The sequence below is a fragment of the Oncorhynchus mykiss genome, chromosome Y (genome assembly GCF_013265735.2).
Source record: "Oncorhynchus mykiss isolate Arlee chromosome Y, USDA_OmykA_1.1, whole genome shotgun sequence".
NCBI classification, from domain to species: Eukaryota; Metazoa; Chordata; class Actinopteri; order Salmoniformes; family Salmonidae; genus Oncorhynchus; species Oncorhynchus mykiss.
Window position 1 is genome coordinate 23205221 of NC_048593.1, and position 15254 is coordinate 23220474.

A 15254-nucleotide genomic window follows, 5' to 3' on the forward strand; every position below is an offset into this window, starting at 1 on the left:
TATATACCCATTATTTGATTGTTCTGTTTTCCGGTGGGGTTTTTTGTTATTAAACTGCGCCGTTTGGAAACAGTTTTTGCTCTCCAGCGTCTGACTTCTCTGCCGCCAGTACGCACCACTAACAGCATAACAGTCTTCTCACAATCTGACCAATTATGTCCCTCAGTGCTGAGAATGCCCTACCTAGGGTATATACCTTGGCCTAGATCTTCAAGGTTGCTCAATCCGTCACCTGACATAATGTAAAAATAAACCTCCTTTCTTGTCCACTCTAAATTTCACATGAATAATGAAACTAGACCTTTCAAAGCTATCAACACCTCAGTGTTATTCATCAACATATTATGTTACAAATAATGTGTACTGAATCAACATCCCAGTACTACAGTATAGCCATCTCCAATTTCCACCCTCAGGATACATTAACATGATTCTCTGCACTGAAGAAGTGTGTGATCCTGCCTCCATGTTGATGATAAATGCCTTGGCAGGTTAATGGTAGACATCAAAGGCGGTAAACCATAGGACACATCATGGATCAGTAATGGCTGATGGTGTTATTATCCCCCTGGATGTCATACCATAATGACATCCCATTATGGCACAATCAACACCAAGCATTATCGCCAAACAAATCTAACTGGATACACAACGTACAATCCCATTACGTTCTGGTAGCAAATTAGATTGACTAAACATTTGCTTTGATAATTGAAAACCTTTAAAACTCAATTTGGTGCAGCGTGATATAGATAAAGGGCAACTCACAGTGAACAAGATAACCAGAATCAGGTCAGAGACTAGAATGTTCAGTAGTACGATACAACAGTGATATTGCTATAGGCGGTCACATTTTCAGCAGCAACTTTTCAGCAGCAACTTCATAACAAAATTAGACTACCCTTCAAACGTTGCTTTACTGGGTATTATAAATGCATTTAAATGTGTCTGACTCTCTGGCAAAGCAAAAAAAAAAACAGACATTTAGGCTAACACTTAGTGTTGCTATCTAACTAGTCTATCATCCATCAAACAATAATTTTGATAAAGAGTATGAAGTGACTTACCACACAAGCACCTCTCTTTCCGATCTTTCCCTTTCTCTCTCTCCGAGCGCTCTCCCCTTCCCTCACTCTACACACGCCTGACTCACTCCCCTCTCTTCCCCCACCACTCTCCTCCTTTCCACCCTTCCCTCTCTTTCCCTCACCACCTCCCTCTCTCTCTCTCTCTCTCTTCCCCTCACCACTTCCCTCTCTCTCCCATCTCTCATCACCATCTCTCTCACTCTCTCTTTCCCTCCCTCTCTCTCTCTTCCCCTCGCCATCTCCCTCCCTCCCTCACCATCTCCCTCCGACTCTCTCTCTCTCTCCCTCCCTTCCCCTCTCTCCCTCGCCACCTCTCTCTCCCTCCCCCTCTCTCCCCCTCTACCTCTCTCCCTCCCCCTCGCCACATCTCTCTCTCCCTCCCCCTCGCCACCTCCCTCTCGCCAACTCCCTCTCTCGCCACCTCCCTCTCTCGCCACCTCCCTCCCTCATCCCCTCGCCACCTCCCTCTCTCGCCACCTCCCTCCCCACGCCACCTCCCTCCCCACGCCACCTCCCTCCCCACGCCCTCCCTCGCCACGCCCTCCCTCGCCACCGCCCTCCCTCGCCACCGCCCTCTCTCGCCACCTCCCTCTCTCGCCACCTCCCTCTCTCGCCACCTCCCTCACTCCCCCTCGCCCTTGGCACAGGAAGCTTAATAATGGCCTCCACTTTTGCCATGAATGGTCAGACTTTTCCTTGACCCACTACCTTTCCTAGGTTGCAAGTTATGCAAGATACGGTCATACATCTTGACCCCAAGATGGCCTGCAATACTACCCTCATAAGTACAGTATTTCTTGTCGGAGTGTAACTGGAACGACAATTTGAGATACACTGGGGCCTGTAGCCTTGAATAAAAGTGTCGTGGGAATACTATTTTCTCACCTCATAACGTCATCTTTGTCAAAGTAACCCACTCAAACTCATTCACTGGATGTACAGTATCTCCGCAAAAAGAAGGGAGAGAGAAGCATATTTTTTCTGTTCAGTAATCAGCTGCTTCCTAAACAGTGTCAACTGTAAGGATCCTCTCTCTTTTCAGAGGTCCTACCAACCCGCTCTCCTTTGGGGTCTTCAAAGGAGAGGTCAACTCAGGAGTTCTACCAAAATCCAATCTGGTCTCAGAGCATTTCGTATTATTCTGTACTTAAATCTGAACACTCAATTTAGTATGATATGTTACATTTCGTGTGGTATGTATTAATTTGTGGATGACCATTAGCCAATTCACATTTGATGTTATGAATTACAGTTAGTATTATATGTTACGAATTTGAAAAATTTCCAAAATGTTACCAATTTGTAAAACATACAATAATGCTACTAAGTTTAAGGTTAGGGTCAGCTAACATGCTAAGTAGTTGAAAAGTTGCTTATTAGCTGAAATGCAAAAGTTGTCTATGAAGAGATTCGAACTTGCAACCCCAGGGTTGCTAGATGTTCTCGTTATACTCCCACCCATGCACCTCAACCAACCACCCTACTTTCCTGTTTGCCTTAAGTAAACATACCAAACAGAACATATAATATTTGTGTGTCCCGAATAACATTTACTACGTTACGTCTAGTCACTGAGACCAGGCTGCAAAGTCAGGACCACACAGAAATGTTTCAGACAGATCAAATATGGTGAGACTCCTCAAAACTAGACTTGCTCTCAGCAATCTTCTTAGACATAGCACGTGGGAAAGCACCAGGTAGGAACACTCTAGGGTATTTCTCTGATAACCCATCAGGTTCCTCTACTCTGGCACCTAACAAACAACAGAATTCACCACAACTTTCCCTCCCGCCAAATCATTGCCTAAAATCAACAAGACTCCCTTCACAGGTAGGGTAGCTTCACTCCAACGACCACGCGACCAGAAACAAGATCAGACTTGAGTTCCACATTCTACAAGCAACCCATCTCCACGCCTTGAACCAACACAGTCACCAGTTGCTGAAGTGTCAAACAAAATGAAGGACTGGGCGGCCCCAGTGTCTTCCAGTATCTTCATTGGCTGTTTAACAGCATCACCACTCTGCAGAGATACAAACCCTTCTGAAACAAAGGGTTCATTCAAATCTGATCTTGTTTAGGAGATAAACCAGTCCCAACCAGAGACTTAATGCACTGGAGGGCTCCCACAAGAAGAAAGCTTTTTCTCTCAAAATGTTCTGTTTCAACTTAGGACAGACTCAGAGACAAATATGGCTTTTCTCGTGGCAGTAAAGCCAAACTGGCAAATACGGATAACCAGTTCTGTCCATCCTTGTCTCTGGGTGCTGGTGGAAAAGACAAACCTTGTAGTGAGAGAGGACTTCTCTGGATAGTTTTTTTGTGTAGGGATATTAGTACTTTGTGCCCTGTTTGAAGGTATTTTTAGGTCAACACAAACTCATACTCATCTGCAAGGACTGCAGCTTTCTAAAGCATGATAACCTTGTGCTCATTAATGTAGGTAGAGACCCTTGATTCCTGGTGTTTGTGACGCTCGCTGTTTGGTGCGATGCAGATCCGGTGGTGAGTGTGGGGAAACAGAGGTGACGCAGTCTGGTTTTGTGCTGAATCCACTGCAGAGTTGCAGGTGTCACGTTTATGGGCATGTTGCAGCAGTGTGTAGGAGGGAGATTCCAAGATGTGGGAAGCGTGCAGGAAGACATAGAATAGAGGAATGTGTTGCTTTAGTGGAAAACATTGTCAACTGTAGGGGTGCCCATGTTTCTGGGGATCAGAGTTGCCCGGTAAAAGAGGCGGCAGGATGAGGTGGCCAGGGTCAGAGAGGCAGGTTGAGGTGGCCAGGGTCAGAGAGGCAGGTTGAGGTGGCCAGGGTCAGAGAGGCAGGTTGAGGTGGCCAGGGTCAGAGAGGCAGGTTGAGGTGGCCAGGGTCAGAGAGGCAGGTTGAGGTGGCCAGGGTCAGAGAGGCAGGTTGAGGTGGCCAGGGTCAGAGAGGCAGGTTGAGGTGGCCAGGGTCAGAGAGGCAGGTTGAGGTGGCCAGGGTCAGAGAGGCAGGTTGAGGTGGCCATGGTCAGAGAGGCAGGTTGAGGTGGCCATGGTCAGAGAGGCAGGTTGAGGTGGCCAGGGTCAGAGAGGCAGGTTGAGGTGGCCAGGGTCAAAGTAGTGCAGAATATGTCATATTCTGAGGCAGTGAAGAAAGTAGGAGGGTGGATCAAGGGTGAGGGATTCTGAGAGGATCCCTGTGAATAGTAGATCTGTGCCAGAACAGAGGGATAGGCCAATGAGTGATATGTTTCAGTAAGGTTGGCTTCTTAGTGTTCATAGCAATGGTTATCAACTGTACTGCAGAGATGGTACGTAAGAAAATAGATGTTGTGGTGGCAGCTGCAGAAAAGTACTTGGGGATATGCGATTTCACTTCATAAGAGTTACAGGGTGTGTTAGCGGTAGTGTCCAGTCCCCTCAGGCATGGGATAGAATCAAACAGGGATAAAGCATTGGAATAAGGTGGTGGGTTTTAATGAGGGTAGGGTAAAAAAAAAGGATATACAGTCATGCCAAAAGTTTTGTGAATGACACAAATATTAATTTAAGACGTCTGCTGCCTCAGTTTGTATGATGGCAATTTGCATATACTCCAGAATGTTATGAAGAGTGATCAGATGAATAGCAATTAATTGCAAAGTCCCTCTTTGCCATGAAAATGACCTGAACCCCCAAAAAACATTTCTACCTCATTTCAGCCCTGCCACAAAAGGACCAGTTGACATCATGTCAGTGATTCTCTCGTTAACACGGGTGTGAGTGTTAACGAGGACAAGGCTAGAGATCACTCTGTCATGCTGATTGAGTTCGAATAACAGAAGCTTCAAAAGGAGGGTGGTGCTTGGAATCATTGTTCTTCCTCTGTCAACCATGGTTACCTGCAAGGAAACGTGCCGTCATCATCGCTTTGCACAAAAAGGGCTTCACAGGTAAGGATATTGCTGCCAGTAAGATTGCACCTAAATCAACCATTTATCGGATCATCAAGAACTTCAAGGAGAGCGGTTCAATTGTTGTGAAGAAGGCTTCAGGGCGCCCAAGAATGTCCAGCAAGCGCCAGGACCATCTCCTAAAGTTGATTCAGCTGCGGGGTCGGGGCACCACCAGTACAGAGCTTGCTCAGGAATGGCAGCAGGCAGGTGTAAGTGCATCTGCACGCACAGTGAGGCAAAGACTTTTGGAGGATGGCCTGGTGTCAAGAAGGGCAGCAAAGAAGCCACTTCTCTCCAGGAAAAACATCAGGGACAGACTGATATTCTGCAAAAGGTATAGGGATTGGACTGTTGAGGACTGGGGTAAAGTCATTTTCTCTGATGAATCCCCTATCCGATTGTTTGGGGCATCAGGAAAAAAGCTTGTCCAGAGAAGACAAGGTGAGCACTACCATCAGCCTTGTGTCATGCCATCAGTAAAGCATCCTAAGACCATTCATGTGTGGGGTTGCTTCTCAGCCAAGGGAAAAGGCTCACTCACAATTCTGCCTAAGAGCACAGCCATGAATAAAGAATGGTACCAACACGTCCTCAGAGAGCAACTTCTCCCAACCATTCAGGAACAGTTCGGTGACAAACAACACCTTTTCCAGCATGATGGAGCACCTTGCCATGAGGCAAAAGTGATAACTAGTGGCTCTGGGAACAAAACATCGATATTTTGGGTCCATGGCCAGGAAACTCCTCCGACCTTAATCCCATTGAGAACTTGTGATCAATCCTCAAGAGACGGGTGGACAAACAAACTCCAAGGGTTGATTATGCAAGAATGGGCTGCCAACAGTCAGGATGTAGCCCAGAAGTTAATTGACAGCATGCCAGGGCGGATTGCAGAGGTCTTGAAAAAGAAGGGTCAACACTGCAAATATTGACTCTTTGCATCAACTTCATGTAATTGTCAATAAAAGCCTTTGCAACTTGTGAAATGCTTGTAATTATACTTCAGTATTCAATAGTAACATCTGACAAAAATATCTAAAGACACTGAAGCAGCATTTTTTGTGGAAATGAATGTGTCATTCAAAACTTTTGGCCACGACTGTACGCACGCGCACACACACACACACACACACACACACACACACACACACACACACACACACACACACACACGAAGTCAGAAGTTTACTTAGATTGGAGTCATTAAAACTTGTTTTTCAACTACTACACAAATGTCTGTTTAACAAACTACAGTTTTGGCAAGTCAGTAAGGACATCTACTTTGTGCATGACAAGTAAGTTTGCCAATAATTGTTTACAGACAGATTATTTCACTGTATCACAATTCCAGTGGGTCAGAAGTTTACATACACTAAGTTGACTGTGCCTTTAAACAGCTTGGAAAATTCCAGAAAATTATGTCATGCCCTTAGAAGCTTCTGATAGGCTAATTGACATCATATGAGTCAATTGGAGGTGTACCTGTGGATGTATTTCAAGGCCTACCTTCATACTCAGTGCCTTGTTGCTTGACATCATGGGAAAATAAAATGAAATTAGGAAAGACCTCAGAAAAAAACATTGTAGACCTCCACAAGTCTAGTTCATCCTTGGGAGAAATTTCCAAATGCCTGAAGGTACCATGTTCATCTGTACCATAAATAGTACGCAAGTATAAACACCATGGGACCACGCAGCCGTCATACCGCTCAGGAAGGTGACGCGTTCTGTCTCCTAGAGATGAACGTACTTTGGTGCGAAAAGTGCAAATCAATCCCAGAACAACAGCAAAGGACCTTGTGAAGATGCTGGAGGAAACAGGTACAAAAGTATCTATATCCACAGTAAAACGAGTCCTATATCGAAATATCCTGAAAGGCCCTCAGCAAGGAAAAAGCCAGTGCTCCAAAACTGCCATAAAAAAGCCAGACTACGGTTTGCAACTGCACATGGGGACATAGTACTTTTTGGAGAAATGTTCTCTGGTCTGATGAAACAAAAATATAACTGTTTGGCCATAATGACCATCATTATGTTTGGAGGATAAAGGGGGAGACTTGCAAGCCGAAGAACACCATCCCAACCGTTAAGCACGTGGGTGGCAGCATCATGTTGTGGGGGTACTTTGCTGCAGGAGGGACTGGTGCACTTCACAAAATAGATGGCATCATGAGGACTGAAAATGATGTGGATATATTAAAGCAACATCTCAAGACATCAAGTCAGGAAGTTAAAGCTTGGTCGCAAATGGGTCTTCAAATGGCCAATGACCCCAAGCATACTTCCAAAGTTGTGGCAAAATGGCTTAAGGACAACAAAGTCAAGGTATTGGAGTGGCCATCACAAAGCCCTGACCGCAATCGTATAGAAAATTTGTGGGCAGAACTGAAAAAGCGTGTTCGAGTAAGGAGGCCTACAAACCGGACTCAGTTACACCAGCTCTTGTCAGGAGGAACTTATTGTGGGAAGCTTGTGGAAGGCCACCTGAAATGTTTGACCCAAATTAAACAATTTAAAGGCAATGCTACCAAATACTAATTGAGTGTATGTAAACTTCTGACCCACTGGGAATGTGATGAAAGAAATGCTGAAATAAATTATTCTCTACTATTATTCTGACATTTCGCATTCTTAAAATAAAGTGGTGATTTTAATAAAGTGAATTTTCCATTGCAAGCCATTCTTAAAATTAAGTGGTGATCCTAAAACAGGGAATTTTTACTAGGATTAAATGTCAGGAACTGTGAAAACCTGAGTTTAAATGTACTTTTTCATACACCTTTTTACTACATTTAAAAAAATTCCCTGTTTTAGGATCACCACTTTATTTTAAGAATGTGAAATGTCAGAATAATAGTAGAGAGAATGATTTATATCAGCTTATATATATTTTTTTCTCACAACGTGTAATGAATTTATACTATAGTTCAGTTGGGGGTGGCAATGCAACATATTGGATTCCAACCACCGTTAAATTCCACCAAAGAAAAATATTGTAATCTGTGTGTGCCACACCCAAACAGAACCAACCAAAAACAGAATCCAGAGAAAAACCAAAGACTGTAACACAGACCTTTTCAACTCGCATTTTCTTTGAAGAACAACTTGTGACCTGGTGTGAAACAAAGAGACTAAAGTTCAAATACCATTTTTATTGACCTTATTTCTGTAGACAAGAGAAAGATTAGCCAGATGAAGTCCACTTTGTCTCCATTTCAACCCCAAATTGCACAACCGCTATTTTAGTCAGTCATTAAATAACAGGCTTCCTTCATACAATGGCTTCCTCGCCCTTTTCCATGGCAAGCCACTGATTGCAACAATTAACAGCATCACAGAACCGGGACGCATGGTTGGCCGCCTCAGATGCCAAGTGACAGCAAAGCACAACCGCTTTGGCTGATGCTGGCCGAGGATGCCCTAAGGATAACGGAAGCACAAAGGAATATTGTTGTGAACAATCTAGAGCAGTCAGAAAGGCCTGCAGGTTTACTTTGTGTTATTCCTGGACGTTGATGTATTCTGACGCCATCAGACACAGCACTCCTGTCTCTACCAGGAATTAACCTGGAGATCTAGATTGTCCAATAACCCTCATTAAATCACATCATGTCTCACCTATGGCACTTTCCCTTGCCTCTATAATCATGATGTAAATCTCAGACTAAAGGTGCAAAGATGCAAGAACCCTTCAGGCTTCAGAAGCGTCTTCCTGACCACCAGCTTTAGTGCGCTAATCACATTTATTTAATTTTATCCGTCAGGTAAGCTTCCATTGATTTTTTAAAAGGCTTCATTCCTAAAATGCAGAGAGGAAACTGAAGCTTGACTCGGTAGATAATGCCTTTCAGTAAAACACTTTGATACTAGGAGGAAAGTGTCAGATTTAATTAGGGCTTTAAGGAGATACAAGCTACTCAAGAGGTGCTATCGCTACCGTCTCCTAAAGTTAACACACTTCAAGCCATTGTGTCGGAGCCCATTATAGAACTAGGCTACACATTGAAAACAATAGTCTTTGTAACTGATGCCTTTTAGTGGAGCTGACATAGGGATGAGTTTGGCCATTCTAATTTCCTCTGGTATATTCTCCACGTTAATTAAATGAACATGACTAGTAAACACCAGGTGCATGTTGTTGTTATGCAGGGATGTAATGAGGAAGTGAAGTTATACAGTGCATTCAGAAAGTATTCAGACCCCTTGACTTTTCCACATTTTGTTACGTTACAACATTTTTCTAAAATGGATTAAGTTGTTTTTTCTCCTCATTTACACAAAATGACAAGGCAAAAATCAGGTTTTTAGAATATTTTGCACATATATTAAAAATAACAAAAGGAAATATCAAATTTACATAAGCATTCAGACACTTTACTCAGTACTTTGTTGTAGCACCTTTGGCAGCGATTACAGCCTCGAGTCTTCTTTGGTATGACGCTACAAGCTTGGCACACCTGTATTTGGGGAGTTTCTCCCATTCTTCTCTGCATATCCTCTCGAGCTCTGTCAGGTTGGATGGGGAGCGTTGTGGCACAGCTATTTTCAGGTCTCTGTAGAGATGTTCGATCGGGTTCAAGTCCGGGCTCGGGCTGGGCCACTCAAGGACATTCAGAGACTTGTCCCGAAGCCACTCCTGCATTGTCTTGGCTGTGTACTTAGGGTTGTTGTCTTGTTGGAAGGTATACGTTCTCCCCAGTCTGAGGTTCTCAGCGCTCTGGAGCAGGTATTAATCAAGGAAGTCTCTGTACTTTGCTCCGTTCATCTTTCCCTCAATCCTGACTAGTCTCCCAGTCCCTGTCGCTGAAAAACATCACCACAGCATGATGATGCCACCACCATGCTTCACCGTAGGGATGGTGCCAGGTTTTCTCCAGACGTGACACTTGGCATTCAGGCCAAAGCGTTCAATCTTGGTTTCATCAGACCAGAGAATCTTGTTTCACATGGTCTGAGAGTCTTTAGGTGCCTTTTGGCAAACTCCAAGCAGGCTGTCATGTGCCTTATACTGAGGAGTGGCTTCCGTCTGGCCACTCTACCATAAAGGCCTGATTGGTAGAGTGCTGCAGAGATGGTTGTCCTTCTGGAAGGTTCTCCCATCGCCACAGAGGAACTCCCCCGATTGCTCAGTGTGGCCAGGCGGCCAGCTCTAGGAAGAGACTTGGTGGTTCCAAACTTGTTCCATTTAAGAATGATGGAGGCCACTATGATCTTGGGGACCTTCGATGCTGCAGAATTGTTTTGCTACCCTTCTCAGATCTGTGCCACAAAAAAATCCTGTCTTGGAACTCTACGGGCAATTCCTTTGACCTCATAGCATGGTTTTTGCTCTGACATGCTCTGTAAACTGTGGGACCTTATATAGACTGGTATTTGCCTTTCCAAATTATGCCCAATCAATTGAATTTACTACAGTTGGACTCCAATCAAGTTGTAGAAACATCTCAAGGATGATCAATGGAAAGATTATGCACTGGTTAACTACGTTTTTCAGAACTTAGTTGCAAGAGGCATCACTCCAGTCCCTGGTTGGAATCCAGGCTGCATCACATCCGGCCGTGATTGGGAGTCCCATAGGGCGGCGCACAATTGGCCCAGCGTCGTCCGGGTTTGGCCGGGGTAGGCCGTCATTGTAAATAATAATTTGTTCTTAACTGACTTGCCTAGTTAAATAATGGTTAAATAAATATTGAAAATGAAAATATGGCTACTCACCGGAGGCGGGGCTTGGACTGTGATTTCATCGGCGTCCACAGGGGAGTCAAACCACTGCCTCTCTTCTGAGGACTGGCTGTCGGGGTAGCCCTTCCCTCTACTTGGCTGAGACTGCTGACTCTTGGATCTCCGAGATATACTGTCCAATTCCTGGCTGTCTCCATTCTGCAGGGATACCATTGGATTTTCATTGATTTTACCTGTGTATGTTGTCATTATATAAAATGTTGGAAATTAGGTGAGAAAACGAAATCTCAATGAATCAACAAAATGACTGTTTTTACCTTATCTGACGAGTACTTCCACAGTTCGACACTGTCCATACTGTTTCTCTTGGTAATTTTGGGTCTGGCTCCTAGAACAAAGAGGAGAGAAAAAGAGGACATCAAAGCATAAGATACCCTTTGTAAAGTTGTCAATGGACGGTTTAGTGTGTATGGATGGTTTAGTGTCCTTTAGTACTGTAATGAATGGGGGGACAGTATTGCCCTGAGGGGGGATTTAACCCGGGTCACCTGACCCAAGACAAACACCCTATCCACAATCCCACTTCAGAGACATAGTAAAACACTAATCAAGGCTAGGATTGTTAAAGTATGTACAGGTATTTCATAAATATTGTGGCAGTGGGCAGGGAGAGGTGAGAGGAGTGGTGATTGAGGGGAGATATCTGGGCAGTCCGTTGGCTCCACCCCTGGGCCTTATGTGGACTTCCTGCCCCAAAGAAGAAAGACTAACTCGTTAAGCCAGGGAGTGTTTGGGGATAAAAGGGGGAAGCAACATTCATAATGGGGCAGAGTAGGAGAGAACCAAGAGCGTTATGAAGAGTGGGAGAAGACAGAATACTGTGTGTGAGATTACACTTTGTGACCTGGACTGTCGGACTAACCCCCTTGTGTACTAAAAATAGTTATACATTGCTGAGGTGTAGTCACTTTTGAGGACACAAGCTCAAGCACAAATATGAAACTACGAAATATTTCATGACGTATTTCCTATTCAACAAAACTGTATGGATACGGCTTAAATTGACATGTGTTTTATAAATATAGCATAATACAATTATTAAACCACTATAAGATTCCTTATAACTCTAAAATACATATTTGTATGTTTAGTGTTAGAGAAAATGTGCATATTTTCTAAAGTTCTCTCTTGATCTGCTCCCACAACTGTGAACGTCACACATACAGTGCCTTGCGAAAGTATTCGGCCCCCTTGAACTTTGCGACCTTTTGCCACATTTCAGGCTTCAAACATAAAGATATAAAACTGTATTTTTTTGTGAAGAATCAACAACAAGTGGGACACAATCATGAAGTGGAACGACATTTATTGGATATTTCAAACTTTTTTAACAAATCAAAAAAATTGAAATTACTTTCAGTGCAGCAAACTCTCTCCAGAAGTACAGTGAGGATCTCTGAATGATCCAATGTTGACCTAAATGACTAATGATGATAAATACAATCCACCTGTGTGTAATCAAGTCTCCGTATAAATGCACCTGCACTGTGATAGTCTCAGAGGTCCGTTAAAAGCGCAGAGAGCATCATGAAGAACAAGGAACACACCAGGCAGGTCCGAGATACTGTTGTGAAGAAGTTTAAAGCCGGATTTGGATACAAAAAGATTTCCCAAGCTTTAAACATCCCAAGGAGCACTGTGCAAGCGATAATATTGAAATGGAAGGAGTATCAGACCACTGCAAATCTACCAAGACTTGGCCGTCCCTCTAAACCTTCAGCTCATACAAGGAGAAGACTGATCAGAGATGCAGCCAAGAGGCCCATGATCACTCTGGATGAACTGCAGAGATCTACAGCTGAGGTGGGAGACTCTGTCCATAGGACAACAATCAGTCGTATATTGCACAAATCTGGCCTTTATGGAAGAGTGGCAAGAAGAAAGCCATTTCTTAAAGATATCCATAAAAAGTGTTGTTTAAAGTTTGCCACAAGCCACCTGGGAGACACACCAAACATGTGGAAGAAGGTGCTCTGGTCAGATGAAACCAAAATTGAACTTTTTGGCAACAATGCAAAACGTTATGTTTGGCGTAAAAGCAACACAGCTCATCACCCTGAACACACCATCACCACTGTCAAACATGGTGGTGGCAGCATCATGGTTTGGGCCTGCTTTTCTTCAGCAGGGACAGGGAAGATGGTTAAAATTGATGGGAAGATGGATGGAGCTAAATACAGGACCATTCTGGAAGAAAACCTGATGGAGTCTGCAAAAGACCTGAGACTGGGACAGAGATTTGTCTTCCAACAAGACAATGATCCAAAACATAAAGCAAAATCTACAATGGAATGGTTCAAAAATAAACATATCCAGGTGTTAGAATGGCCAAGTCAAAGTCCAGACCTGAATCCAATCGAGAATCTGTGGAAAGAACTGAAAACTGCTGTTCACAAATGCTCTCCATCCAACCTCACTGAGCTCGAGCTGTTTTGCAAGGAGGAATGGGAAAACATTTCAGTCTCTCGATGTGCAAAACTGATAGAGACATACCCCAAGCGACTTACAGCTGTAATCGCAGCAAAAGGTGGCGCTACAAAGTATTAACTTAAGGGGGCTGAATAATTTTGCACGCCCAATTTTTCAGTTTTTGATTTGTTAAAAAAGTTTGAAATATCCAATAAATGTCGTTCCACTTCATGATTGTGTCCCACTTGTTGTTGATTCTTCACAAAAAAATACAGTTTTATATCTTTATGTTTGAAGCCTGAAATGTGGATAAAGTTCGCAAAGTTCAAGGAGGCCGAATACTTTCGCAAGGCACTGTAGCTCTAGCTTGGCTTCCTGAACTGGTTAAGAACTTGCCGTTCATCTCATATTAAACAAAGTGTTTTTTGTTTAATCTATGAATTATTTTATCTCTGAATGTGCTACTTAGATTTCACAGTCCGTGGGAACCAGTACTAACGCTACCAGGGCTACCCCAATTCTGATCTACGGTGTCCATAGATCCATTTATAAGCAAAAAATGTCAGTCGGAACCGGTACCAGAACCATGCGAGTCCCCTAGACAAGGGACTTTACATCTAAAGAGGTTTAAATAGTTTTAAAAATAGTTTACAAACCCCTTATAAAGGGTGCAATAACGTTATCTTACCAATGTCTCTAACATTGATGTATTACACAAGGTTCTGTAGGATGACCATTCAAGAACTGTATCGTTCAACCAATAAACCTATATAAACATAAAACCAAAACACATATCTAGACTGTTTCCCATACAGCTCAAATAGATGGTCTTGTGATGCGTGGTGAGGACGCGGTTTAGTCAGACAGCCAAGTAAAAAGACTGTGGTTAACGGGCCCTTTACGAGCCATGAACCCATAGGGAATGTTGGGCCAGTGTGTGAGCTGGACGGCCTGCACTGAGATATGGAGAATGTGTAGGGCTGGCACACTTATTGTATAATTGTGTAACCGACAATAACTGTGAATTAAAAAAAATGTATCTCCATAATCATCTTAATACATTTATTTTTGAGGAAGGGGGATTCAACTTTATATTGAAGTAGATCTAGTTTACCTAATATGAGTTTGACATTTGAAGTGGTTAGAGTTGGTAATCATTTTACAAGCAGAACGGCCTGGAAGAGAAGCATAATTTCCAAAAGTTCCAAGCGGTTAAAACCATTTATTTTTGAGATAGGGGTGTCATCAGGGCTGTGTTGTATTTATTACAAGCTCACAACATTTTTCAACAAATTTTCAAATTGACAATAACCGTACCATTTGCATGACAATCGTTACCCCAAAATCCACAAACGTCACAGCCCTACCGGTGTACCCTGTATGTGCATTTCTGCAGTCCACTTCTACGTAGATAGAACAAGCATGAGATCTATCAGTCATGTGACACTTGGAAAGTAAAATAATAAAATACTATGTATTTGGTTGTATCGTTAGTTATATAATTGTTTGGATTGGATTAGCAATTACATTTAGAAAGTTATGTTATTATCATTATTCTGAACATTTGTATTTTTGCTTCATGATATGACCAATAGATGATTTTAATTCTTCAACACTTGACATCTCTATTTTCATTGTGTTTCTGTTATGTGCATCAGAGAACCCATCTGTGTATTTGTTTGGAGGGGAAAATGTAATGCTTGATGATTACCATCACTCACTCTACACCGTGCCCAAGTGTACACAACCAAATATTTTGTTGTCATACATGTGTTATGTCCGTCTGGACTGGGACATAGTCACCTAACTTTATTTATCTAAAAACACATGTTGGTTTCTTGCTGGATTTGGCCATCCCAAATCTATCTACACTGGTTTCCTTCGGCTCACAAGTGTCCAGTGTATAGACTCACTGAAGGCCTAGTTATCTCAGACATGCACATCAAGTGCCCGATTCAGAATTAGGAAATGTACACCTTTCCTATGCACTTCAGTAGTTGGGATTCAGATTTACAGTATGGAGGTGCGTAACAGACTTTGCAGGAGTGGTTCCTTTGCGCACGTTGAATACATTTAATTAAATTGCTGAAAACCCTC

At 43.1% G+C, this 15254-nt stretch overlaps 1 protein-coding gene across 2 annotated transcripts in view; it reads right to left on the reverse strand.

Moving 5' to 3' along the window:
- Nucleotides 1-15254, reverse strand: part of LOC110509822 (G-protein-signaling modulator 1) — a 67393-nt gene that overhangs the window by 12219 nt on the left and 39920 nt on the right. For both annotated transcript variants that reach the window (XM_021590947.2, XM_021590946.2), the window contains exons 10-11: nucleotides 11006-11076; nucleotides 10722-10886 (exon numbers count right to left, since the gene is read on the reverse strand). In XM_021590947.2, coding sequence (XP_021446622.1) covers nucleotides 10722-10886; nucleotides 11006-11076 — 236 coding nt within the window. The remainder of the gene's footprint in view (nucleotides 1-10721; nucleotides 10887-11005; nucleotides 11077-15254) is intronic.